This window comes from Pleurodeles waltl, chromosome 1_1 (assembly GCF_031143425.1).
Source record: "Pleurodeles waltl isolate 20211129_DDA chromosome 1_1, aPleWal1.hap1.20221129, whole genome shotgun sequence".
Classification (NCBI taxonomy): Eukaryota; Metazoa; Chordata; class Amphibia; order Caudata; family Salamandridae; genus Pleurodeles; species Pleurodeles waltl.
Genome location: NC_090436.1, coordinates 532135181 through 532162843, shown reverse-complemented (window position 1 = coordinate 532162843; position 27663 = coordinate 532135181). Strand labels below are relative to the sequence as shown.

Below are 27663 nucleotides of genomic sequence, written 5' to 3'. Positions count from 1 at the left end.
CATGCCTTCACAAACCTATTGAAGAAAGTTTTCAAATACACAAAAGACTCTGATATGGCTGTGCGCACATGTGCAAGTTCCAGTTAGGATAATGTATAACCAAGCTCTGGTTAGGTTAATTGTTTATGAATTTAGAACATTCATATATTGAAGTGTTCACGTAGTAAACCCATTTTCATATGGATACTTAAAACTGCTGATTCCATACACTTAGAATACACCCCAAGGCAGCAGACTGGATCAGAAGAATTTGGCAGTGGTGCTCGTTTGTGCCGAAAGGTGGCACCATGTGGCTCTGCGACAATTCAGTTCCACCCAGGGGAGCCGTGTATAGGTGCCACCCCTGCATGCAGATGCCAGTTACTTCTTTTCAAAGCCCTTTGATGCAGAATCAGGGTTCTGGTGCCCACTGTCATTTTATCAACAAATCAAAACATTTCTCAGTGTACCAGGAACAGTGTCTCATCCAAAAATGGCCAAATGCAAGCTGTGCTAGGACTGCATTAAGCAGTTGTCTGTCAAGGACCCGCACAACATGTCTGGTGCTAGAGCTGTGGTTACAATTCTGTTGTGCAATACATGACCCTTATGCTGCTGAAGAAACTGCACCAAGTGAAACTCTGTCGGTGAACATAAGAGGTCGCAGTCAAAACACACATCCTGGTAGCGGTGCTGATTGTGATCTCTTGTTCAAGAGTCCAATCCCACACAAACTCTGGTCCTGCTTAGTTTGCCAGGAAGCCAAGTTTGAGGCACGTCATTAGCACAAGAAAGCTTAGCAGGACTCTGCCCGTATCTGCAACTCAAAATCAGACTAGAAGGTTATGCCACACAAGTGTCCATTGACTGATCCAGTCCTGCAACTAGTTTAGCGTGCCAAAACTCCCTGGGCAGTATTTGACCCCACAGCAAATATCAGCCTTCAAGGAGTGTGTGCTGCATATCTTTCAAATGCTTCTGGCTCCTTCTCCTGTGCCTTCAGCCCTCCTGGAGCTTCAAGGGGCCTCTTTTTCGATTTATCTTTTCTGCCCCAGGGTGTGTGCCTGTCACTTCGTTGACCGTGCCAATGACACCTCGAACAGTGCCAGCCCCAGGCCTAACTCAGGTGTCTGTCTCAGACCTTGAGCCATCACCAGTCTGCTGAGGCTTACTTTGTGCCTCATGATTACAAAAGCACATCTAGTCTGTATGCAGTTTGACGCTAATCCTCTACCTCACTGCCAGAACTATCAGAGGCTGACTGCGTTTCAGGGAATGCAGAATGTTCCCCATGACACTGTCAAACTCTCCGTCTTTACTTGGATTTAGAAAATGCCAATGGGCTATGGTGCCTCAAGAGACAGTTGAATTCACTCTTCGGGGCCATCTAGAGAAGAAAGTGCATCTTCTGCAGTAGTTGTCAAAAGGTCGGCAAAAGGGCTATATTTACAGTTGCTTACTGTTGAAACTAAGGCAAATGTATTCATAGATGTTTTTTTTTTTTTTAAACCATATTCTTTCTTTTCTTAACACCTCATAACACGGTCATGGTGACCTGGTCTGAACTGTCCTCGGTCCCCTGGTCAGTCGACCTGTAGTAAGGTGACAGATCAGCCACCACTGATTGTTATTCTTCCTATAAATCATCCTACCGCTGAAAGCCTTTTGGTGCAGTTGTCAAGTACATTCACTCCTAATGGCTTTCCTACCAGTCATTTGGGTGGAGAATTGAAACACATTGATGCCCTTGAAAAGACAATGTTCTCTTTGGCTAGTTTAGACTTAGTCTTTGAATGCAGTGTGCCTTTTTGGAAGGTAAAACCATGGCTTATGGGGATGTGGCCACTGAAATGCTGCCAGCTACACTTGGATATCTCAGAGCCTCATTGCCAAGTCCTGTCCTACATACATCGTTTGACCCAAAGTAGATGTTGTGAACTGCAGTGGAGGCCAAGGATTGTGTGGGCAGAGCTTTTGGCATCAGTGTAGTGTTTAGCATGTAAATATGAGATCTAGTGGGTTTTCAGGTAATGTTAAGGTGTCTTTGAACATGCCCTTTGGCTCCTGATTGTTTATAGAGATGGCTGAATTGGCATTCAATCAATCAATCAGTCGCATTTATAAAGCGCGCTACTCACCCGTAAGGGTCTCAAGGCGCTGTGGGGGGGGGGGTCAATGCTCGAAGAGCCAGGTCTTGAGCTGCCGTCTGAAGTGAAGGTGGTCTTGTATGGCGCGAAGGTGGCTGGGAAGGGAGTTCCAGGTCTTCGCTGCTAGGTAAGAGAAGGACCTGCCTCCGGCAGTGGCTTTGCGAATGCGTGGTACAGCTGCCAGGGCTTGTCCGGTCGAGCGTAGGGTGCGAGGAGGAGTGTAGAAGGAGATGCGGTGGTTGATGAGTTCTGGTCTGCGGTTGTGCAGGGCTTTGTGTGCGTGGGTGAGGAGTCTGAAGGTTATCCTCTTGTTGACTGGGAGCCAGTGGAGTTTCCTCAGGTGTCCGGAGATGTGGTTGTGGCGGGGTATGTTCAGGATAAGTCGTGCAGCAGCGTTCTGGATTCGTTGAAGTTTCCTCTGCAGCTTGATGGTGATGCCGGCGTACAGAGCGTTCCCATAGTCCAAGCGACTGGTGACGAGGGCGTGGGTGACGGTCTTCCTGGTGTCGGTGGGGATCCAGCGGAAGATCTTGCGGAGCATGCGGAGGGTGTTGAAGCATGCTGAGGTCACCGAGTTGACCTGTCTGGTCCTGGAGAGGGAAGAGTCCAGGATGAAACCGAGGTTGCGTGCGTGGTCGGTGGGTTGGGGAGTGCTGCCTAGGGTGGGAGGCCACCAGGAGTCGTCCCAGGCGGTAGGTGTAGGGCCGAGGATGAGGACCTCCGTTTTCTCTGTATTCAGTTTAAGCCGGCTCTCTGTCATCCAGTTCGCTACTTCCTTCATTCCTTCGTGTAGTCTGGTTCTTGCTGAGGTGGGGTCGTTGGTGAGGGATAGGATGAGCTGGGTGTCGTCTGCGTAGGATATGAGGTTGAGTCCGTGTTTGCGTGCGATGTTCGCCAGGGGGGTCATGTAGATGTTGAAGAGGGTGGGGCTGAGGGAGGATCCCTGGGGGACGCCGCAGATCTCCGTAGCCGTGGATCTGAAGGGGGGGAGGCGGACTCTCCGAGTTCTTCCGGAGAGGAAGGAGGTGATCCATTCCAGGGCCTTGCCTCTGATGCCGGCGTTGCTTAGGCGACGTATCAGGGTGCGGTGGCAGACCGTGTCGAATGCTGCAGAGAGGTCCAGGAGTATGAGGGCCACGGTTTCTCCTTTGTCGGTCAGGGATCTGATGTCGTCCGTGGCTGCGATGAGGGCGGTCTCGGTGCTGTGGTTAGCTCTGAAGCCGAACTGTGAGGGGTCGAGTGAGTCGTTGGTTTCCAGGGCGGTGGTGAGTTGAGCGTTGACGATTTTCTCGATCACTTTGGCGGGGAACGGTAGGAGCGAGATGGGCCGGAAGTTTTTGAGTTCGGTGGGGTCTGCTGTTGGTTTCTTTAGGAGGGCGTTCAGTTCAGCGTGCTTCCAGTTCTCCGGGAAGGTGGCGGTGGAAAAAGATGTGTTGATGACGTCTCGGAGGTGGGGTGCGATGATGTTGTCGGCTTTGTTGAAGATGTGGTGCGGACAGGGGTCGGATGGTGATCCTGAGTGGATGGAGTTCATGACGCGGGTGGTTTCCTCAGTGGAGGTTGGGTTCCAGGTGTGGATGGTGGTGTTGTCGGTGGCGGGTTCCGGTGGAGGGTTCGAGTTGGTTGTGGTGAAGCTGTTGTAGATGTCGGTGATCTTGTGGTGGAAGAAAGCTGCGAGGGAGTCGCAGAGGTCCTGTGAGGGAGGGATGGAGTTGTTTTCGGCGTCGGGGTTGGAGAGCTCTTTGACGATGCCAAATAGTTCCTTGCTGTTGTGGGCGTTGCTGTCTAGTCTGTTCTGGAAGGCTGATTTTCGTGCTGCGCGGAGGAGATGGTGGTGTTTGCGGGTGGCGTTTTTGAGAGCAGACATGTTTTCGTCGGTCTGGTTGAGGCGCCAAGTCTTCTCGAGGGTGCGGCATTCTTTTTTGGAGTCCTTGAGGTCGGGGGTAAACCAGGAATTTTTCTTGTGGCTGTTTCTGTTTGCTTGGGTCTTCAGGGGGGCCAGGAGGTTGGCGCAGTCTGAGATCCAGCTCGTGAGGTTGTTGGTGGCTTCGTTGGGGTCTGTAGTGCTGGTGGGTGGGTTCTGAGAGAGGGTCGATGTGAGTTGTTCCGAGGAGATTCGGTTCCACTGTCTTCTTGGTGGTTGTTGGGCGTGGTGGTGTACGTTGGTTTTCTTGAAGCTGAAGTGGACACAGCTGTGGTCTGTCCAGGAGAGTACAGTGGTGTGGCTGAAAGAGATGTGTTTGCTGGAGGAGAAGATGGGGTCCAGCGTGTGTCCGGCGTAGTGGGTGGGGGTGTTGACTAGTTGTTTCAGTCCCAGGTTGGCGAGGTTGTCCAATAAGGCGGTGGTGTTGTTGTCGGTGCGATTCTCCAGGTGGAAGTTGAGGTCCCCTAGGAGGATGTAGTTGGTGGACGGGATTCCAATGATTTAAGGCATTTGAGCCATGCCACAGCATGATCTTTTGGGATGTCAAACATTTCCACTAACAGTACAGGATTGCTAGGGGTTATTCAAGAGGCCTAGCTTATTAACTGTGCCAGCTCTCCCAGCCTGTGCAGCAACAGCAGACCTAGTTATTTCAGGGCAGAGGTAGTGGTTGTGACAAAGGCCGAACACTCACACTTAAACACACTTACTTCCCCCTTTCCCTAGCGGACCACTCGCCAATCTTGCTGCAAGAATGCAACATTATGCTGCCCAGGATTCTTGGATTTGGAGAGAAGAGAGGGGTGCTGTTTGGGCAACGTCCTCATACTGAAGGACAGAGGTCATGGGCATACACTGGTCATTTGCCCACTAAAAGCCTACCTGAGGCAAAGCAAATTCAAAATTCTTAAACTGTCTCGGATTCTTTCTGCTTTGTTCCCAGGTGACTGGAATATGGCCCTGCACGATACGTATTTTCATATCCTGCAGTCCCACAGGAATTGTCTGCAGGTCAGTGGGGTCGGAACACTTAGAGGTTGCCTTTCTCCCTTCCCTTTTGCACTTAGCTCAACTCCTCTGTGTTCACTAAAGTGATGGCAGTTGGTGCTGTCCACCTTTTGGAGGTCAGGGAATGCACATGTTCCCTTGCCTCCACATCTGGCTGCTCAGGATGGGCTCACTGCAGTTGGGTAACCTCTGAATGGGGGTTTCAATCAATGAACCAAAGTTCCACCCCGGCCCCACGCAGTGCATTCCCTTCATGCGGGCTGTCCTGGACACGGTGACATTAAAGAATCCCCCTCCCTTGCCCCCCCAAGCTAGTTCCAAAACATTTGGGCTATGATTCTCATGTTTCAGACTCAATCCGGAGTCTTGGTGATGGCAGATCTGAGGATTCTTGGACTCCTAGCCAAGTGCAGCCATTGCTTCCATTGCATCTGATGGCACATGCAGGCCCTGGAGTTCAACCTCCAGAGCTGTGTGGGTTCAACATCAGGCTTACCTCTGACCACATCCAGATCTCGCAGGAAACATCACATGATCTTTGGTGATGGCAGACCAGTACTAACCTGACCTGAGGCAAGCCACGTCCGTTCTCCACCCAGGTTTCATGATTGTGATAGATGGGGGTCACCTCGGGATACAGGAGATCGGAGGCCTCTGGTGACTAAGAACCAGCTCTCTACCAGTCTTCTGTAGCTTCAGATGATCCATCTGGCCCTGAGAGGCTTCCTGCTGTCTATCAAGGGAAGGCTGATGCAGGTCCCCACACTCTTGACAACCTGACCGCCCAGTAGTATTGCAAGAATCATGGTAGAATGGGTCCTTCATACTATCCCCAGAGGCCATAGGTGACTGAACCTGCAGAGCATCTTTCTGGTAGTCTGGTATATCACGAGTGTCAAGGTACATATTCAGTCAGTGGGGGATGCCCTCGATCCATCGAATTGCTGCAGTCAGGAACACAGTCAAAACTGCTGTGCTCTGCAGTTCCTGCTAGGAAAATAATTCTGAGACTCATTCCTCCTTTGAGACACAGTTCTCCTGTTTACATCCACACTTCGGCTGACCCATATTCTAAGGAAGGTCAGAATAGACTGGGCCCAAGTAATCTTAAATGTCCTGGATGGGGCTAAGAATATGGTTCCCAGAGCATGAGCATTTGCCCTCCAGTCTGGCTACTACTTCAGAAGGGCCTCCTTCTCAGCCAATGGGGAGTGTTCTGCACCAGAGTCCCCACAAAGTATACCTCCTTTTTTGAAGATTGAGCAGTGGCAGTTAAATGCATTAATTTTTCCAGTCACCATAATCCCTGTCACCCTTGTAGCCGAACATCCATCAGCAATGTCCTTCTATACTGGGCACTACGAGAAAATTGTTGTGAAACTTGTCATAGCGACCCTCTGCAGGCCAAACCATCAGATGTATTGTTGCTTGTTCTGTTGGTGGCCCAGCAAGCATTGAAGCAGGCACACTTAAGAGTTTCCCTGATTTCCCTCAGTTGTTCGTCATCCCCAGTGGAACATGAACTTGACATTCCTTATGTGCACACCCTTTGAGTGGATACACAGCTGTTCGCTATGACTGACAATTAGAATCTTGTTTTCGATTGCCATCCCTCCGTGTGCTGCATAAGTGAACTGTAGGTGTGTTGTTGGAGCATCCCCCACCAACTTCTTTGCCAGAAAATTGCTCACTGACCTACCTTTTTTTTTTTACCTGAAATTGACTCATTTTCTTCTTCGCCAGTCTACTCTAATGATTTTGCTCTGTTTTTACCCTTCTAAGGAAGAAGATGGATTGCATCAGTTGGATCCCAAAAGAGCATGGAGTTACTACCTTTATCACACTAAAGACCGTTGTATGGTAGGTCAGCTCCTGGTTGGATTTTCTGGAACAAATCAAGGGAAGGTGGTGCAGAAAAGAGCCCTCTCAAGATGAAGTCCTAGTTATAAAACAAATTGCTACTTGCTGCCTGAGAAGCAACCTTCTGAAGGTCTGCAGGATGTTCAGTGCTGCTATGACTGCATTGATTGTAGGAGAGGGCATTTCTGGACACCTGTCCGGCTGCAGTGTAGGTTTCTTGGCGCACATTCACAAAACGCTACTGTATAGACAGTCTTGTGGGTCGGAGGGCCATTTTGCCCTCTCAACCCTGCAAGACTTTCTGTTCTTAGTCCACTCCCCAGACTCTCCACCTTTGGGAGATAGTGATATCTATTCTGAAGTTTAGGAATCTATGGTAGGAAATATGCATCAGAAGAACTTACGCCGGGTATAAGATGGATACTCTAGTTGACTGCAGATTTATCATTGCTATCTTTCAGCTCCCTGCGCTCTGGAGTGGACTGTTAAACATCATACACATTCATTTTAGATTTTGGCACACTATCCCCTGCAATTTGTTCATAGTGTCTTGCTTCTGAGGACGTGTAAGGAACAAAATAAAGAACATGATGTCCGTGCACAACGGTGGTGCTTACATGCAGCTCTGCTCAGTCAGTTCCAGGGTGGTACAGAGCCACATGACACCACCTGTCTGCCCATGGGAGCATTTGCTGTACAAATTCTCCAGTTACCCTCTGCTGACTGGGAATATTCAAAAGATGAGGCATCTGCAGTTAGTGTATCCATCAGAAAGAGCATTCTCAAAGGGAAGTAACATATTGTTTTTTTTTTTTTTTTTTTTTTTTTTTTTAACTTCTCAGATACCTTCTGTATGGTAAATACATACCATTGGAGTAGCGTGGTTCAGTGGGCACAAATCCTGTCCCCAACTGCATAGTAAATACAAGGAGAAAACTGTCCTCCCCAGAATGTTTAACAATGGTTGCTTTTGAAGTGAAAGTAATCATGACCGCAATCTGAAACAATTATGAATTAATGTAGTGGGGAGTTAGTTGGTGAGGTAATGAAGATTTGATTTGAAAAATTAAAGTTCCTTGACAAGTTGGGAATCTGACTTAGATTGTGACTTGGACTATGATTCGCAAAATATGCTTGCTTAGACCAGAAATGCTTTCAAAACTGTGGATCAGCAAAAGAAGCTTGTGCCATATTTCTCTGTAGGATGCAGCACTTTTTTCAAGTGAAGTGGCATAGTACGTAAAAAATGATTAATTGAGATGCAGCTCGTGCTGTTGCCAGTGGGTGGGATTAATTTAAGCATTCCACCCATCATCTTGCTGTTATTGCATTTTATGCCCTAAGTTCACCGGGTACGCCTGGACTTGAGCCCCTGGCTCACTGTGCCACTGGAACTAAGCTATACCTGGCTGAAAATCCCTAATGAGGGTGAATCTGGTCTTCAGTTGCTTGTGTTTCTATTCAGGCAGGATCTGGCATAGCAGTTGGGGCTGGATTGTTCCATAAAGAGAAGGGTCTAGACTGATATCCATAGGGCTGGGTGCCAATTGAAATAGCTTGATAGCTGAAAAACTATTGTGATGCAGCCCAAGCTATTGCCAGTGGAGATTAATTCAAGTATTCCATCCATCACCTTGTTGTTTTTGCGTTCAGAAAAGGAAGCCTGTGCCATATTTCTCTGTGGAGTACATCACTTTTTTGACTAAGGATTTAAATATCTTTTTTTTTTATTTCTTTTTTTTAGTATTGAGTCATGGATGAGGCTCCATCTAGCGAAGATAGTGTTCAGGCTACAAGACCTTTCCTTTTCACTGGTATGCTTAAGCTTTTGCCTCCTATATATGCCTGGAACCAATCATACGTTCTTTGCAAAGTGGTAACACCTTCTTACTTCTTAACTCAAAATATGTGCATAATGTGCAATGCACCAGTTCGTCACTTACAAAAGTTGTAGATATTCTCTGTAGAAACCTTGTTTAACATTAATAGAAACAAACTACTAGCATTCGGATTTGGCTGAAGGATCTTGTTGCAGTAAGAGAAAAGGTCACTTAACTTGAAGCAGACCTCCATTTTTTTCCAGATAACATCCTTTAGTATCCTAAAAGCTTGAGTATGCACAAAGCTACTCCTACTCTCTTAAGTAGGTGTGCACATATTTACCTGGTTATAACTTGTTTTGGGGTCGACTGCACAATGACTAGTATCCTCAGTGTGATTTTTGAAATATTCGGCATCTGGATATGCTTTCTGCAAGAAGACTGAATATTCAGTTTCTCCTCACACATCCAAAACTCTGACCTAAAGTGGCAAAGCACAACATTAAAATATTTGGGAATATGGTTTGTGAAGGACCCTAAAAAAACTGTCAATTAATGAAGAAAGACAACTTCTAAAATCAAAGAACTGATCCTACAATGGTCTCTAAAGTGCATTACCCTGTTGGGCAGACTTGAAGCAATTAAAAAGATGCTCACACCAATCAACTTTCCAATCAGTATGCTCCTCTTTAACCGCACATTACTTTTACAAATCACTAGACAATACTTTGGACTTTTTATGGAAAAGCTAAAAAGCCAGAATTTATGTCAAAGCTGAGAAAGGCACAGGCTAAGGTGGGGTTCCCAGACTTTCCTAGATATCAACAGTCCTTGGGCAGATAAGGAGCCTGGTGGTTCTCTTCAGCTACTTCTAATGCCCCTTCCTGGTTTCCTAAAAAAAATAGGGTATTTCTCTGCTCCTCTGCAGTTTTTTAATGATACTCAATATCGGATGCCTCAATATATCCCACTTCCTATCCTTTACACCTGATACAGTTGACTCCTTATGTACTATAGGTAAAAGAACTCTCAAACTCCCCAAATCTGACTTGGCTTCCTTGCGGTTTACTAAACAGATCAAAATATATGGGCAAGATTAATTTTGAAATGAATGGGCATTAAAGGCATCTCTCTACTTAAAGATCTTGGCACTGATAAGGATCTTATCTATTTTGCGAATTTACAGTACAAAGACAAACTATGTAATTTAGACTTCTATACCATTTTAAAGTTAAAATCCGCTGTCAGGACGTTAGGTCCCACCCACTACTCCACTCTTCCAAATATCTTAGGCAATTTCAAATACTGAGACATGTATCTTCCAAGATATACGGTATCCTTAAGATTCCAAATACTAGAGAGAACACTTAACTCAAATGCCTGGAATTCTATCTTCAACTCAGACCCTAATACTGATATTACCTCCTCACTGTGGGCACAAATCTGGAGTTTCCCCTTCACAGGAAACCAGCACTCTCACAAATGAGACTATGGATCATATTTAACGTTTTTTGACTCGGTTAACACTTCGATTAGGGCTATCAAACTCCTATTTCTGTTAGAATTGTACATTAGCTCCTGGTGAAACTACTGCAAGCATGTTCGCCCTCTTTGGCAACACATAGAAAATACGATACAAAAATGTTTTGCGTACCACTTTCCATAGATTCCCTTCAGCATTATTGGGTATACACTCCAATATATTCTAATAGCTCTTCTCTTGATACACACCTCATTCATCTACTAGTCATTGGCACACACTAATTCTTTCCAAATGGAAAAGCTTGTCGAATATTTCCTTTCACACATGGTGTTCTTGGGTTTGTTTTATCAAAAGTGTTAACGCCTATTATTTAAAAAAACGTTATTGTCATCCAATAAGTTATGGAACGCCCAGGTTACTTACAAAATTATAAGCCTCTTTTAATCTCTCTACAACCCCGTTACACATCTTAGTGGTTCGAACTTTCGAAAGTGGAGGTGTATCCAACTGATATGACATACTTAATGCACTATTCTGGCAAGAGTTTTCTATTACTAAGGACTAATTAAACTGTCCGAATTACTGCATTTCGATGTACTTAATTGTTAGTACTCTATAAATGACGGTGTCTTGGAACTTTCATTACGGTTTTGTATACATGACTGGATATCAGTCATTGTGATCTTAACACTTAAACATAGCACGTAACACAAGGAAGTACAATTAGCATCACTATTTAATTTCCCTGTACGTTTATGTTATGGACATCCTTATTGTATCGAAATGCTACTGTGTGTGTGTGTGTGTGTGTGTGTATATATATATATATATATATATATATATATATATATATATTTTTATATATATATATATATATAATTTTGTTTCCAATAAAAACGTTTGAAAAATGTATTTATTGAAGCGATTTTTTTTTTAACTTAATCGTGACAATTAAATCCAGAATATTGAGCTGTTCATGTCCCACGTAATTAAGAGAATTGTTACGAGCAGGAGACTGCTTACAGTAACATTGAGACTGGATGTGTGACTAGGCTTCATACACTGCAGTATCAATGTTGATCATCAGAGCCAACCTTTAGAATGTGCGAGCTTCGCCCAAGGGTGACCACCCGTCCGTAATTTCGCCCTGCCGTTGTCCGTGATGAAACCTTTAACGACGGCATTTGTCCGTAATTTCAGCCTTTCACCTAAAGGACAAGGGTTGGCAGGGCGAAATTAGGGGCAGATGAGTTTCCCCAGCAGGTTTCAAAGGCAGGGAGTCTCCTGTGCTCTGAGGGGGGGAGGAGCAGACAGATAAGAATCAGACCTTCTTGCCAGGGGGTCTCCTTCCCTAAAGACATGCAAATGTGCACAACTGGTAAATCTGCAAATACAAAAGGGTTTGAAAACCTGCATTGACTTTACTTAAAGGAGTCACTTGAAGTTTTCTGATGGCAAAGACATTACTTTTAGAGATGTGTTGTAATGGTGTTCCAAGGTGAGCTGTGGAGTGTGTGGTTTTAATGGAGTGTTATAATTTTTTTTAGTATTTGGTATAAACTGTATATTATTCAAATCTGTATTCCAGAAGCACTTTTTTTTTTTATTTAACCAAAATGTATTTGCGCTTTTTGTAGCAGCCTTTATTATGACGTAATTGTATTTTTCACAGTTCTTTCAGGTACTTCGGTACCTCATAGTACTAACAAACGTTGGCAAAGCAATAGGCAAAGCAATAGGTCTCATCTACAAAAGAGTTATTGGCTTTGTTAATGTGTTTTAGCCATTAGCCATGTTATACACCAGAGTAGCTGCTGTTCAGCATGGCTTAAAGTTAGTGGCATAGTGGTGTGGAGTAGTGTAGCATAGGAGCAGTAGCGTAAAGCCCAGTGGTGCAAAGTACAGTGCAGCGGGGTACAGTGCAGTTGTTTAGAGTGTGTTAGCGTAGAGTGCAGTGGCGTGGGACAGAGTAGAGTGGCATAGAGTGCAGTGGAGTAGAGTTGCATACATTAGAGTGGCAGAGAGAGCACTAGCGTAGAGTGGTGCAGTGGCATAGATTGCAGAGTAGACTCATGTTGCAGGGAGTGCAGTGGCGTAGTGTAGAGTGGTGCAGAGTAGAGCAAAGTGCTGTAGAGTGGAGTGATGCAGAGTAGAGTGGCATAGAGTGCAGTGGCATAGAATGCAGTAGTACATAGTACATCAGTGTATAGTACAGTGGTGGAGAGTGCAACGCTGCAGAGTAGAGTGTCAGTGCAGTGATGTAGAGTGGAGTAGAGCGCCACAGAGAGCAGTGGCGTAGAGTACAGTGGTACAGAGTAGAGGGTAGTGGCGTACAGTGCAGTTGTTTAGAGTGCATTGGCGCAGAGTGCAGTGGAATAGAGTGGCATGGGTTAGAGTTACATAGAGTGCAGTGGAGTAGAGTGGCATACAATAGAGTAGCAGAGTGCAGTAATGCAGAGTGGTGCAGTGTCAGAGTGCAGAGTAGACTCGTGGCACAGAGTGCAGTGGTGTAGAGTGGTGCGGAGTGGAGTATTGTAGAGTGGTGTAGAGTGCAGAGTTGCAAAGTAGAGTGTCAGTGTAGTGGTGTAGAGTGGTACAGATAACAGTGGCATAGAGTACAGTGGTGCAGAGTAAAGGGCAGTGGCATACAGTGGAGTTGTTTAGAGTGCACTGGTGTAGAGTGCAGTTGCATATAGTGGCATTGGGCAGAGTAGAGTGGCATAGAATGCAGTGGAATAGAGTATATTGGTGCAGAATGCAGTAGTACAGAGCAGAGTGGTGTAGAATATAGTGGCGGCCAGTGCAGTGTTGCAGAGTGTCAGCGTGCAGTGGTGTAGAGTGCAGTGGTCAGAGTGGTATAGAGTACAGTGGCGTAGAATAGATTGTTTCAGAGTAGAGTGCAGTTGCATAGAGTGGAGAGTGCAGTGGAATAGAATGCAGTGGCACAGAGTGCAGTGGCATAAAGTAGATTATTTCACAGTAGAGTGAGGTGGCTTAGAGTGGAGAGGTGCAGGTTATAGTGGAGTTGCATAAAATGGCATAGAGTGTGATGGTGTAAATTAGTGTAGAGTGCCGTGGCATAGAGTGCAGGGGTGCAGAGTAGATTAGAGTGATGTACAGTGAATTGATGTAGAGTGCAGGGGCATAGAGTTGAGTGTTAGAGTAAACTGCATTAGCATAGAGTGTATTAGCTTAGAGTGCAGTGGCGTACAGTGTAGTGTTGCAGAGTGGCAGAGAGTGGAGTTGTGCGGATTAGATTGGTGTTGCCTAGACTGGAGTGGTATGGCGTGCAGACGAGCAGAGCGCAGTGGTGTAGAGAGGCATAAAGTGCAGTGGCATAGAGTAGAGAGGCATAGTGTGAAGTAGCATAGAGTGCAGTGGCATAATGTGGAGTGGTTCCGAATGGAGAAGGGTGCAGTGGCATGGAGTGGAGTAGAGTGATAGACTAGGGTGCAGTGGCGTGTAGTGGTGCAGAGTGGAGTGCAGTATGGATGATATGCTAACACACTGCCATTACAGACAACATATTTTTGATTGAAATGACCATTACATTTGCCCAGATATACAGTTTTTCGAATCAAACTATACTGTGCACAGATCATGATGTGTGGAAATTGCATCACCTAATGCAATGATTTGTTTTAATCATGTAAAGGTATTTGTTTCCAGCACAGTTCAGAATTAACAAAAATGTGCTTGATTTGTACTTCTAATTCTGATATATTCTGAAGTTTATTTAAATGTTGTCATGTGATAGAAAAAACTCTTTCCTAACCCCAGTATCCAGCAAGATTGTCGCATAAATCCTCTCACTTTGAAGTCAGAGAAAGGAAAGTAAACACTAAGTTCCCACCGAAGACAGAGCCTGACATTTGACTTTGTTCTTTGAATGCACAGCAAATATGATAAGAAAAGAACAAGATTTACAGGCCTGTTTACAGAAAGGCACTCGGCAGGATACTGTAAATAAGGTTTTGGCAAGGGAAGGGCCGAATTCAAGCTGCATAGCCTAAAACAAATAAAGCCAGCAAATTGAAAGCAACAAATTGTGAGTTACAAACCGCAAGGTCAATGGCAAGCAACAGGCAGAATGCATTCACAAGGAAGCACCATGAATTTACTTAAAGTGACAGCTGTGGGGTACTTTGTGGGGAAAGTCCAGTATTTTAGTCCATATCTTGCAGAGGTTTGGCTACATCAATCACCCAGGTAGTATGACAAGAAGACCTGGAGTGGTTTCCATGTTGCAGGAAAGGTCTGTACACCCATACATCAGTTTACCACCATTTCCTATGGTACAGAGCTTCTGGCACACCTCTTGTAGGGTTAGTGCTAGGTGGCAGACATGAAATAGGGCATTTAATGATTATTTAAGGTGGTTGTAAGTAAGGAGTTTACCGGCGTGAACATGGTAGTCTGCCACAAGGGTTTGGAAATTTAGTAGCTCACTGTTCAGAAACAAAGTCCCCAATTTTAAGACACCTGCAACAGGCCACTGATGGAGTTGCTCCGAGCACAGCCATCCTGTGTGAGTGGGAAGGCTTAGCAAAGGTAGTGCAGGAGCATAGGGTTTCTTCGTGTCAGTTTACAGGTTCTGGCAAGCCAAGAGAAAGCTGTGCATGATAACCCCGGATGGTGATCCGTAGAATGGTCAGTAGGAAACAATGAGCAGTGCATTAAGCCTTCCTTAAAAGTCTTTACTGGTAAACCCCATCTCATGCAGGGAGGTGAGCAGAAAGCCAGTGAGCCACCCATTGGACCTGTGCAACTGAATAATAGCATCCTAAGTCCAGAAGACCTAATCCACCCGCAGTTAGCTTTAGAGTGGAAAGAGCTCCTGATGGCGCTGCAGTGACCAAATCAGACGTGTGGCCTATCTGAAGAAGGAATGAAGGACGAGCAGAGGAAGGTTTGCAAAATAATACTATCATTGGGGTAGCACACCATCTTCACTAGTGCCACGTGGCCTTTACAGAAAGCAGAAGAGAAGACCAAAAAGCAAACTGGGCTTGGAGGGACCGTTCGCTCTGCCGAGATTTTCATCCTGGAAATCAGTGTAAGAATGGTAGATATTAATCACTAGGTATCAAAAGGTAACTGGTTTCCAGTTCAATCTGAGATCTAATTGTATATGAAGGCGAAAACAGTGCCATATGTTAAAGAAACACTAATTGCATTTTAAAATTTCTAAATTTTGTTTGTGCAATTTACATCCCAAATATTTTGAAGATTCTATGTGTACTTGACCCATTTGGGATAACCCAGATCTCTAGTTTGGCTTTTGCTCAATTTCAAAACCATATAAAGACATGGACAAAGCAGGCAATTGCCTTGCACAACCTTGCAAGGGGTCTGGCCCCTGCTCACCCTTCAAAAGCACTAACAGCGGACCATTGCACCAGAAGAGTTTGCCAAGGTTGATGGGTGTTGCTTGTTCAACCACTTGACAGTGCCCCTCCTGTTTCGCTCCTGTGTGCAGAGACAACTCCCCAGGTGGCCAATACCTTCAAATAGTCTTGGTGGACCTATCTTGTCTGATTTTAGGAATTGTCCCACCTTGTTCTTCTCTTCTTTATTTATCCAGTTCTTAGCAACAACCCTTTGAATTACTTGCCGTGGATCTCCCATTTGATCTCAGTTTCATCCTCCTCTTTGATTATCTTTGATTGGTAGTCCGGGCTCCCATTTCTGAGATAAATGTAGAGTTCCATTCATACACTCTAGTGCAGTGAGACTACAGACAAGTTATAGGTACATCACATCCTGACATTAGGTGTGAGACTGTCGCCCACACATCTGCCCTGCCTCTTTAAAAAAAAATTAGGTTGAAAGTCCATGGGCGGTTGGGGTAAGCCAGATGTTTTTGTTCAATTTGTTTAAACTAGCATAAGGTTAATTACCTTAATGTGTCCCAAACTGTTTGCCAGGGGTTTTAAAATGTTCAGAAACATAATCAAATTTTTGCTGTTACTTTCTCTTCAGGAAAGATCGGGTAGATTTGGGTAGGGGTGATGGCCTTGCCTCAGTACTGAAGGGCATTAATTCACTACTGAACAAGGACGTAATGTGACACCTGAATATAGCATACCAGGAGGCAATCACAAAAGGTCCACAGTGAATAAATAGTGCTATGTTAAAAAAAGAGTAAATAAATCCAGTGACAACATAGTGAGGCATGGCCTCTTTCGTGTGTCTGTAAAACTGACGTTTGTTCTTGAATTTTTGTCCTGAATTTTGACCCTTTGTCCTGAATTTTTGTCCTGCATTTTGACCCTTTGTCCTGAATTTTTAACAGTCCTGTCCAGAATTTGCCTCAATGCCAGGTGGTCACCCTAGCCCACGCCCAGGGCGCGACCTCTACAGAGGCGCTGAAGCTCCCAGTGTCTTGTCTCCCTGTGACTTGAAGTGTGTTTAAACACTTTCTGCAGGCTGCTGGCACCCTTATCTACAATTGTTAATGGCGCTCCTTACCGCACCTTCTTTTACTCCTTCCAGGGAGGGCGCTTAATTTGGTCCCCCCCCCCCCCCCAGGGAGCGCTCTAACAAAGTTATCTCCGCATACCATGGTGATTTAGAAGCTGTCTGGACACTATACGGACACTTCTGAGCTGATATTTGGTGCACTTTTCATTCTTCATTGTTGCCTTGCGTACGATTTTCACGCAGACTGCCATTGCCTAGTGTGTTGCTATGTATGTCCACACCTTTTCATTGCGGGAACATGCATTTGTGTTTTTTGTCGCCGTCTTGATGTTTTGATCATCTAGATGGTGACGATCTACACGTGCATGATAATGCAGCTGATGTCGCATTGCAGGTAAACGACTGGTGAAGGATGATGCACATTACAGGTAAGTGTAGTTTTTTTCTTTAAATGTATATTTAAGAGACCGGTCAGACTCATCTTATTGCAACTTCAGAGTAAAATAAAGAATGTATACATAGCAGAGGCTGCGAATTCTTACTACAATTCCTAGTGAAGTAACCTGTTTAGAAAATCACAATGGATGCCATTTAAAAAAAAAAAAAAAAAAAAAAAAAAAAGTCAGAATTGCGCGATTAGATCAGCATCGTATCATTTTTGCCCAGCACGTTTTCAGTTTGAGAGGTTTGCATGTTTTCACCAACTATGTCGGCGCCATTGAATCCTGACCGTCTTGTTGGCACCATGTAAGTGACCTGAGGTTTTTTAATACATCTTATTTTCTTGCGGGCTGCGTGCCTCTGCCATTACGTGCCTTATCTTGAATAAAGATTGCCGGCCTTCCCAGCGCCTGTGATAATAGGCGGGCAACTGTACTTTGATGCCTTGTATTGTTAAGCTCTGACTCTATATTTATGTGAAGTTGTTCCCTTTAGTTACGATTTCATATTGAAGGTGCACCACAAAATTGCCAGTTTCTCTCTTCACAGAAATGTCAGTTCGAGTGCAAAGTTAAATGTTTGCAGTCTAGTTTCCCATTTTAAATGTGTGCATCATATACAACTCATTTTATCCACAGGAGTTAAAGAGCCATGCACAGCTTCTTCGGATCCTTCTACAACAACTGAACTGGCAGATTATTTGACGTAAGTTTAAAAAAAAATATATATATATATTCCTGCCAAATTCTTTTTTTTTTTTTTATTAGAGCCATTTAAACAAACAGTACCTTATAGCTTTTTTTTTACCATCCGAAAGGCAGTGGTCTGGTGTAGGTTGCCTGCCTTCTTTCATGACACACGTAAAGGTTTGTAACACTTTATGCAGCTAATAATTGAGTGCATTTCTTTATGTATGTTTTTGTTTGCTGGCAAGTGCCATTGGTCACGATTCCCATTGGATAGTAACTATCTTTTGTGGTATTGGGTGGGGCGAACAATGCCCTTCGTCCATTGCATTTAATCCCACTTCTTTCAGTAAAGGCAGACCTTAAACTGATCTTTTATGTCGGTTTCCTTGCCTTCCGAATTCTTGAGTATCCACTTTCTCTGACCATTGTCCGTATTAACGATGGACTTAAGTCTTCTCTTCTTTTGGAGATCTATAGAGCCTGAATCGCAACATTGTCTGAAGGGTCTGATATTTCTTATATTAGAAACTCTAATGTCCAGATGAAGTGTTCTGTTTCTTTCATAACAGCATGGATGATTTTGTTGCTTCCTCACAAGCGGCGATATAAGATTGTCATTTGGATTTAATTCACTAATATATATTATCGAGGACCATCGAGTTAGCACTTTATATGTCAACTTCTCAAGTTCTTAGCTGCTTGCGTTTCTTGGGCGCTTAGGAGAAATCCAGTTTGTAGGATTTAGATAGTCTCAGGAGGATGCATCACATAGGGTCAGTACTGAGGAAGGAGATTGAATGTACTCCTTTATTCTTCCAGCGACCTCTCCCCACAACCATCTACTCTAGCTTGCTTACGTTTTACAGATTTATTGTATTTACATTGTTTAAACATGTGTGCAGCATATTAAAATCGGGCATCTAAATGCATATAAAAGATATTACATTGAAATTTATACCGGATGGGTCATTTCGAGGATCATCTTGATATATATTACACTAACAAAGTTGAAGAGAAAATAATTAGTCATTTATGAAAATGTAATAAAACACCAGAAGCAGGTTAACTCAGAATTGGCAATCAGTGATAAATTCAGAATATTGGTAACGAAACAGCAGGATAAAAAGGAAGGATTGTGCTTTATACGAAATTAGGTACACAGATCATTTTATTAAATAGACAAATATAAATATAGTAATTTAGGGGTGTGGAATTTAATCAGATATCTACAGGATGCTTTAAAAATCTACCTGTTCTGTAACAAAATACACTTGGTCCTCATGTAGTGACACGACAAATTATGGCAGCAGTCTAATCATAAAAGGGCTCTGAGTATGCCAGGGCTCATCCTGTAGTAGGGTTTTATTACTAGCAAATTCCTTATTTTGCCTCCTTTACCCAGATGTACATACTGAGGCTGGAGGTTGCGGTAAGCAATAGTTCCAGTTTTGGAATGCCCCTTTGAGTCCTTGCATATCTACAAACATGTATGTTTTAGGGGGTTTACCAGCTCTTTTTGTTTTCCATACTGAGAAAGCTTGGAAATGTATTCCTTTCAGTTGGGGTGAGGGTTGGGGGAGGGTCTGTAATTGGAGGGAGTGCAGACTTGTAAATGCTCAACAGATGTTCGCATGAGAAAATCCACACACACATTTGCTTGAGCTAAGTGCAGTTCACAAGTATTTACAAATACCATTAACTGACTTACTTCTGTAAATTCTTGGTAATTTAGGAGTCATTAATCTGCACTAATGCAAGAACATATACCATGGGTGCACTTTTGCAACTTCTTTAAAGAATTGGGCCCCTAATTAGGTCTGGTAGTAACCAAGACTTTATCTTTTATTTTTATTACAGTTCTGTGTCTGTCTATTGGTTGGCTTCATGATGAGTGACAGCATTGTACCCTTTCACAAGGAGCATATATGGACACACAGTAGTTTTGTTCAATGCCAGGAACTACTGTGGAAACAAACGTATACAAACCATGTCAAAACAAGGCACGTGTTGACAAAACCAAAAGGCTGACAACCAACGTCGAACCTACTGGCTTTAAAAATACTTGTTTGTTTTGATGCTTCCCATAGGCTTGCTGAAACTGGTTACACTGATTTTTCCATTATCGATATATATCTTTTAGAAATACTAGCAAGCATCAACATATTTAACTAAATGATGCTTCAAAGAAATAGTACCTAAAATTTCACAGAAGCTTAGCAAAACGTTTTTACCCCTCATTGCATTTTTATTTTAATGAAAGTTTTGATTTTGAATTCAAAGAATCCTCAGTATTGCTTTCAAGTTTCTGCAAATATTTGTATCTAATAAAATAGTATTCTGGGAGCATTATACGTAGTCTCATGTTAATCTTTGCAAATATGTGTAACAGTGTTTATACTGGAACTACTAGTCAGTAGTGCTGTCCGAGATTACAACATAACCTCACCCTAATATAAAGGCTTTGCTTTAATGAACCATAAATACAAGTTCGAACAGTATTTGTACATGGACACAAATGTTACCTGTACTGTAGACAACGCCCTTCCCTGATCAGTAAACTGGCAGCCAAAGGGTTTGTGCTGCAGGGGTTTGGGCCTACTTGTCTCAAGGACAAAAAAAGTAGTAAAACTTGTTGTCCTTGATAGCAAACATTATATGTCCTGAACATCGGGCGATTCCACACCCTAGTAATTGAAATATACCGATTAAGCATGCTAATAATGTTGAATGTTAAACATTTAATCACTTAAAGAGGTTTAAATAATTAGTTTTGAGATGTAGCAAGACTAGAATTGTCATGCCTATTCAACAAAAAAAACGTAATTGATGGATGCCAAAATTTGATGCATGGGTTGTGTGTGTGCTTGTGGTGAGACTATTAAATTTCAAGCTCTAATGCATATAGGTTTCTTGATTTTAAACAAAACAAAACAAAAAAAAAGTAAAAACTATCACTAAATGATCCACTTCTTCCAGTAAAGTAACATTGTGTTTACATTTTATGTCTGCTCATCAGTGCAGCTCCTCATTAAGTACCTATCTACATCTAAGAGAAGGCAGCCCCTTAATCTGTGTTAATTCATACTGCTATGTTAGGTTTCTGGTACCCTGATTTTCTCTTTCTGTGAATTTGTTTTTCCTCAATGGCTATAAAGTTTCACCACAGTGGCTTTTTGCATTTCTCGATCTTCTCCCTCGTTGAGGGACCCTTCTATATGCTAAAAAAATAAACAAGATAAGATCATCAGACAAAGATCAAAAGGTGTCTCATTGGACGTAGTTGTTTTTTGCCAGTTTCACCTATGTTGGATGTCTTTATTTTTCCTCACGCTTCACAGGCTGACTGTTAGGGCTGTTAGGGTTGTTCAAAGGCAATGGCTGCAGCCAGCTCCTGCATCATCTGTGAGCAGTATGTACATTAAGCAATATTTTGAGCAATTGAGCGTTTGCAGCACAGGGCTCTCAGACCTAGCGATTTTCTGATCTACTGCCTTCCTAAAGAGCATGGCGCAAGAACATGCTTTGCAGTAAAAAAAATTATGGCAGACATCGACATGCAGATTCTTGTAGATCATCTAATGTTAAAACCCTGCCATCCATCACTTCCTCCATAACAATGATAAAGTATTTTACAAACCACTCTGTAGATAAGATTAAGTATGCCATGGAATATACTGCTTTCTGGCAAACCTAGTTGTTAAGATGGCTTCATGTCTGTCAGTGTCCACAAATCCTCTCTTCGTTTACTACCTGTGGAAATGTGGTTGAGAGAATAGCATTGGCCGACTTTCACATATCCATCCTGGTTCTTAGTCTAGGTTTTCAGTTTGCTTAATAAAATGACATGATTGGTGTGAATCTAAATGTACACTGAAATGATGATCTAGGTTTATGATGAGACCATCCACAAGATGTTACTTTCCAAATAAATCCACATTTGGGACCCATGTCCCAAATATGGATTAATTTAGTATAAAGGTTTTATTGATTAGGTAGCATCCAACCCATTTCAGGAATCGGTCATCTCTGCTACTGAGATCTATAGGTAGTCAGATTGTCTTCATTTCTGATTCTGTTGCATGTAAATGCATTTTCCCCATATATCTAGCAGGGTCTTCACCTGTAACAATATTGCTGTCTGTTTCTTGTAAAGGACTAAGGGCAATGCCAGTAGTGTCTATGGTCGTACCATATGCGCCAACATCTGTCACTGGATCAGTGCCCCCTCCTGAAACCACAATACTATGTTGAATATGAGCTGCCCAATAATACAGCTTAAAATTTGGTGCCTGTAACCCTCCACTATTCCACGGTACTTTCAGTGCCTCCAAACATATGTGCCCTTCCTGTCCCCCAGTAGAGCAATCGAGGCAATATTCCGGTATGCGCATCAGCATGTGCTGCAATACATATAGTACTCAAGGTAGCATAATCGTTTTGCTAATTGCAATAAGCCCCATTAATGTCATTGGGAACGTCAGCCACTTGTGTACACTAGGCTCAAGGAATGTCAGTAAGTTGCCCACATTACATTCATATGCTTCATTGCAATCTGAACTCAAATAATCTCCTAGGTACTTTACTGGGGCCATCTACATCTCATGTTCTGTAGATGTGCCTCACCTCCTACAGACTGTATAGGATACAACACAGATTTGTCAGCATTTGGCTGCAACCTTGAGTGTGCCCCCAGCCGCTCTAATGTGTGTACAGCCGGCCATGTGGTCATTGTAAATGTACTTGCATGTCCCTAATAAAGTGCACTACATGTACCCAGGGCCTGTAAATTAAATGTGACTAGTGGGCCTGCAGGACTGATTGTGCCACCCAGTACTATTGCACTCTTAACATGACTCAGGCCTGCCACTGCAAGGCCTGTGTACAGTCTTAAACTGCCATTTCGATCTGGCAAGTGCATTCACTTGCCAGGCCCAAACCTTCCTTTTTATTGCATGCAAGTCATTCCTAATGTAGACCCTAGTTATCCCCAAGGGCAGGGTGCAGTGTATTTAAAAAAAGAAAATGGACATGTACTTTTAAGTTTAACATTTCCAGGTAGTGAAAAACCACTAAATGTGTTTTCAACGTCTTAAGTGTAACTCTCTATTGGGAAAAGATACAAATGTGAAGTTTGGTGTTTCAGGACTCACAATTTAAAATCACAACTTATGGTAGAGTCAGATTTTAAATTGTAAGTCTGAAAATGCCACTTTTAGAAAGTTTTACTTTAACCATTCTGTGTGTCGTCCTGCTTCTTAATACATGTCTGGGTTGGGTGACAGCCTGGCTTTGTGCATTCCCTCTAGACAGCTACAGTGGGAGTTTAGGTGTGAATTGATAGACCTTAATGGGCCATTAACTGACTTGATGGGTGGGCGGAGCTTAGCACTGCCTCACGTACACCTGAATAGACTTGCCCTTTCCACCCTCAATAGGGATTAACAACCCTGTATTCTCACTCCAGCCGGCTTGGAGCCAGGACCGGGGAGGGAGGGAAACTACGTTCTAAGGAAGGCCTGGAAGGTCCCCCACTTTCCAGAACCAGGACACCAAAGTATAAATACTGGAACTCAAATTCCACCAACTCAGATCTCTACTGGAACCAAGGGCACTCTGCCAGGAAGAACTGCTGTGCTGCCAGGAGGGACTGCACTCTGCAACTGCATTGCTGTGTTGGCCTACTGCTGCTATGTGCTGTGTTGTAGGTGGGTTTACCACTTTGTTTCCTCTGCTGTGTTGGCCTGCTACTTCTGTCCTGCCATGAAAAGGACTGGGCTTGTTCTCCACATCCTTGCATCCAAGAGTTTACTGGCTTGCCCCCTGTTCTTCTGCAGTCTCAGGGACATCAAAGACTGCATACAAGTCTCCTGGTGCTACTTGACTCTGCCATCTGTGAGTAGTACCCTTGCCTGAGGTGCCCCCCACTCCACTCCTGACCACAAAAGTGGGTTCTGTGGCTACAAACTTCAAAAAGCAACACATTGCCCTGAGTGCAGCAGAAATATTGATGCAGTGCCCTCGCCGTCAGCACATTGCTCCAACAAAGGTACTGGGTTCTGCAACAGGCCTACCCTCCATCGCAGTTAGTCTAAATTTTGGATTTGCACAGGTCTGTCATGACTTCAAGTAATTTTCCACCTTAGACTACTAAGCACAGTCTACACATTTAATATTTAAAAATTAATATTTCAACTTCTACTAATTTGATTTGTCGTGTTGGTATTCTACTTAGATAAATATCTTTTTCTAAACTGGTGTTGTCTTTTTGTGGTGACTTTCACTGTTACTGTAAATAAGTGTTGCACAAATAGTTTACACATTCCCTCATAAATTTTAGCCTGCCTGCTTTGTGCCAAGATGCCAGAGGGTGAGCACAGGTTAATTTAGGTTGTGTATCTGACTTACCCTGACTAAGATTGTGATCCCTACTTGGAGAAGGGTACATACCTTTAGCAAGTAGATAACCAATTTCTAACAATAGGAAGCCAAATGAGAATAAAACTGAACCCAACATCAAAAGATGAAGGAAACCAGTAATCCTAATATCAGTTTGTTTAATTTGGTGAGATTCAGACTTCTGTAGCAATGTTAGTAGAAATCCGTGTTTCCTACAGTGCAGCACTGCAGGCTGATTTCTTCAAATACTCATTCCAAATAGGGTAGTTAAGAGTAAAGCCTTTACTGCCCACACATTGTTGCATACTTTAAACACATATGTCCCATTCCCACAGTCTACATTTAGCATATGTTAAAGAGCGGACATTTATAGCGAACCATTTTACTAAGCATTAATGGTCGGCGCCACTAAGGTTCTCTCCTGACCAACCCACTGCTAGAGCTCACATTGTACAGAGTCAGAGAAATTTTTGGCTGAGGAAAGTATTCTGAGCCAGGTGTCCTTGGCATATTCTAAGACGTCCTGAGCTTTCCAGTTGCTTTTGATATTAATACAGTGTATCTCGGACTGAAGTAGAAATGTCTTTTCACCATTTCATAATTTTGCTGCAAAATGCAATCTGTTCTGCATCATGCTACCAAGATTTGTTTAGAAGATGAGGATCGCATATAGTGCAGCTTGTGTTTTTTTTTCTTTTTTTTTTTGTTTTTTTTTTTCTTCAGCCCTTAATTTTGCCTCTCTCTCGATTGATAAACGCTAATTTCGTGTGCTCAATGTATTGCGAATAGCCCTACTTGGGAGCAATGTTTCTATGTTGTTTTTTGTGTGTTTTAACCATTTTTATTGTACCTGCTTCAAAACAAAATTTGTCACGGTGGTGGAGATGTTAAAGAACGCGTTATCTTTTGTTACAGAAAATACACAGCTATATTATCCTCTGAACAACGCCAAACATACAAAGATGACTTCAATTCTGAGTATGATGAATATCGAAGCTTGCATGCCCGGGTGGAGAATGTCACTAGGAGATTTATGAAACTTGATTCTCAGCGGAAGCGCCTCTCTCCTGGCTCTAAAGAATATAAAGTAAGATTTTATTATCTTATTTTTTGTTTCGTCCTGCAATCCCAAAAGTTCCAGTTGCATATTTTTATACTAATTTGCCAAATGGATTTCTAGTTTCATAGCCATCATAAGGTTTTTTTTTTGTTTTTAAACTCTTTCAGTAAGCGTGCGTACCTTGTCACACCGAGGAAGAAATTACATTATTTAATGTTCTTCAACCGTAGGAGAACTAAGTCCGAGGCTCCTTCCTTTTAGTGATTGCTGGTCGTTTACATTTGTCAGAATCTCCTTATGATTCGAGAAGCACCTCAAAAATGAAATTTCCAAACTGAAACTAACACGGTCCTATCATCACACTATTACTCCATTGTGTTATCACATGGGCTCCTAAAAGGTCAATCCAAGAGAAAAGGATAGATGCCAGTGATCCTTAACTGTAACAGGCTTGCGAAGGACTGCAGCTAGCTGTTGTAAATACCCCGAAATCTCCGATACTGCTTGTATACTTAGACATGTGTTGTAATTCTTTTGGGGTGGTGCATACATTGTCTGGTCCCTATAATATACAGGAGTTATTAATTGGTTTATGAATAAAGCATTGTATGTAAAGCAAAACCTCGAACCTAACTTCTGAGAATTATGCACATGCGATTTCAATTGATTCATGAATCCTAGTAGAATTTCTGATGGCAATATATGGAACCTATTACATGGGACTTGAGCAGATGCAGTGGGAGTCTCCTACCAGGTCTAGGATTATGCCATTGAATACCTCTTTTTGCATAACCTTTGCTAGATAGTTGCATGTTCTGGGAGCGCAGCCAGAAAACGAGTCATTTGAAGGATCTCGTTTATTGAAGGCTAGGACTTCCTCCAGGATGGCACCCACTATTATCCATGACCCTGCAACTTCGGGGTCACACTGAATAGTTTATTCGAGTGGCATGTTTGTATCTATCCACATAAAGCACAGATTGCATGTTCACTCATCTAAGAATTCATGATGCAAGATTGAGCCCACCGGTAAGTGTTAACACTATATACAATTACATTTTTAATTAAGGGATGGTTTGCTTAAACTCATAGGAGGTGCATTTAGCATGGAAGCGGTTTGTTTGCTACATAGAAAGTATCTTTATCTGGTGGTAAAGCACTGTTTACTTTCATCCTTTTTATGCAGTATACATTTTGCTGTGTATTCAAGAACGTGGTTTCACTAGGTTGATGGGACAAGAGCCATTAATTCGTTGGATGTGGTGCATTGTTGAGTTTTCTGTATATATGTTTGTAGCAGTTTTGATTGTGTATTTTATTTTGTGCTCGTTTATAGTTTTCTCCTGACAAGGGTCCTTGTGACCCAAAATGTTGGCACCCATAATTCATGAATGTTGACTTGTATTGAGATGTTACATTAGCTGCAAGAAAACAAGCTTGAAGATGGATAGTATTAATGGAGTCTTACTTCATGAACGCACATACATACGTGAATGGAGAATATTAAAGATTTCTTTAAAAGGATCAAGAAAATAGTATGATAAATTTGGTTTTCTTTTGTTTTAATTCATGCTAGCCACTTGGCAACACCTTTGACAGTGTCCTTGGGATTGGTTCAGGAGAATTGAAACCAGCTACTATGTGTAAGAGTTTGCTCCGGATTTGGATAGATAGTTAAGGTTGTCACTTGGGACCATTGTTATATGAGCAGGCAGGTCAGAGGCATGTAGAGAAAGCTCACCCATAAATGACTTACCTCTGGAAGAAGGGGGGAGCCTAAGCCTGTACTGTACCAGTTGGTGATAGTAAGCGTATGAACTGCTTGTGCAATCTCCCGTAGAGGTAGACAATAGTATTAAACTCTGTCGGGAGTAATTAGGATGTCAAGAATTAAGCTTACTGAATGAATGCCAAAGTAATCTTTTGTATTCACACGCCTGAAAAGTATGTCAACTTTTAATGGATGGTGTCCTTGAGTCCCACCACAGTGTGCAGCCGTTCAGGGGCACAGTATGTGGCAGGATAGGCTGATTGGTGGCAAGCAGAAAGAAAACAGTTGCATCAACCAAGGAGGGTGGGGGGGGTCCTCAACTAGGCCTGCAAGATCTCTCTAGTGTATAAGGTGCTGCAGTACAGCACCATAGCCACAGGACAGTGTAGTGGTGGTCCAGTCAACACAGACTGAGAGGGAAAGTATGAGGAGAATCCCTGGGCACCCACCACAATGGGTACTGGAGCTAGCATCAACCCTCGGCCGGAGAAACCCAGACACAGGCCAGAGGGGTGGTCCCCTCCCGTGGAATCAGCCAGAGCGTCACCTTTCATTAGAGGAGAGTAGGCTAGAACCTTATGGTGGGGCCCACCGTCATTATTGGAGTCAGGTTGTAAGGCAGGAGAAATGCACTGTCCCATAACGGAGGATGATGCAGCTAG

At 43.2% G+C, this 27663-nt stretch overlaps 1 protein-coding gene across 1 annotated transcript in view; it reads left to right on the top strand.

Moving 5' to 3' along the window:
* The window catches only part of ELL2 (elongation factor for RNA polymerase II 2), a 238435-nt gene that overhangs the window by 204108 nt on the left and 6664 nt on the right, over positions 1 to 27663 (top strand). Inside the window, exons 9-10 of the mRNA XM_069225710.1 lie at positions 17724 to 17790; positions 25086 to 25257. Of these exons, the coding sequence (XP_069081811.1) occupies positions 17724 to 17790; positions 25086 to 25257 (239 nt within the window). The remainder of the gene's footprint in view (positions 1 to 17723; positions 17791 to 25085; positions 25258 to 27663) is intronic.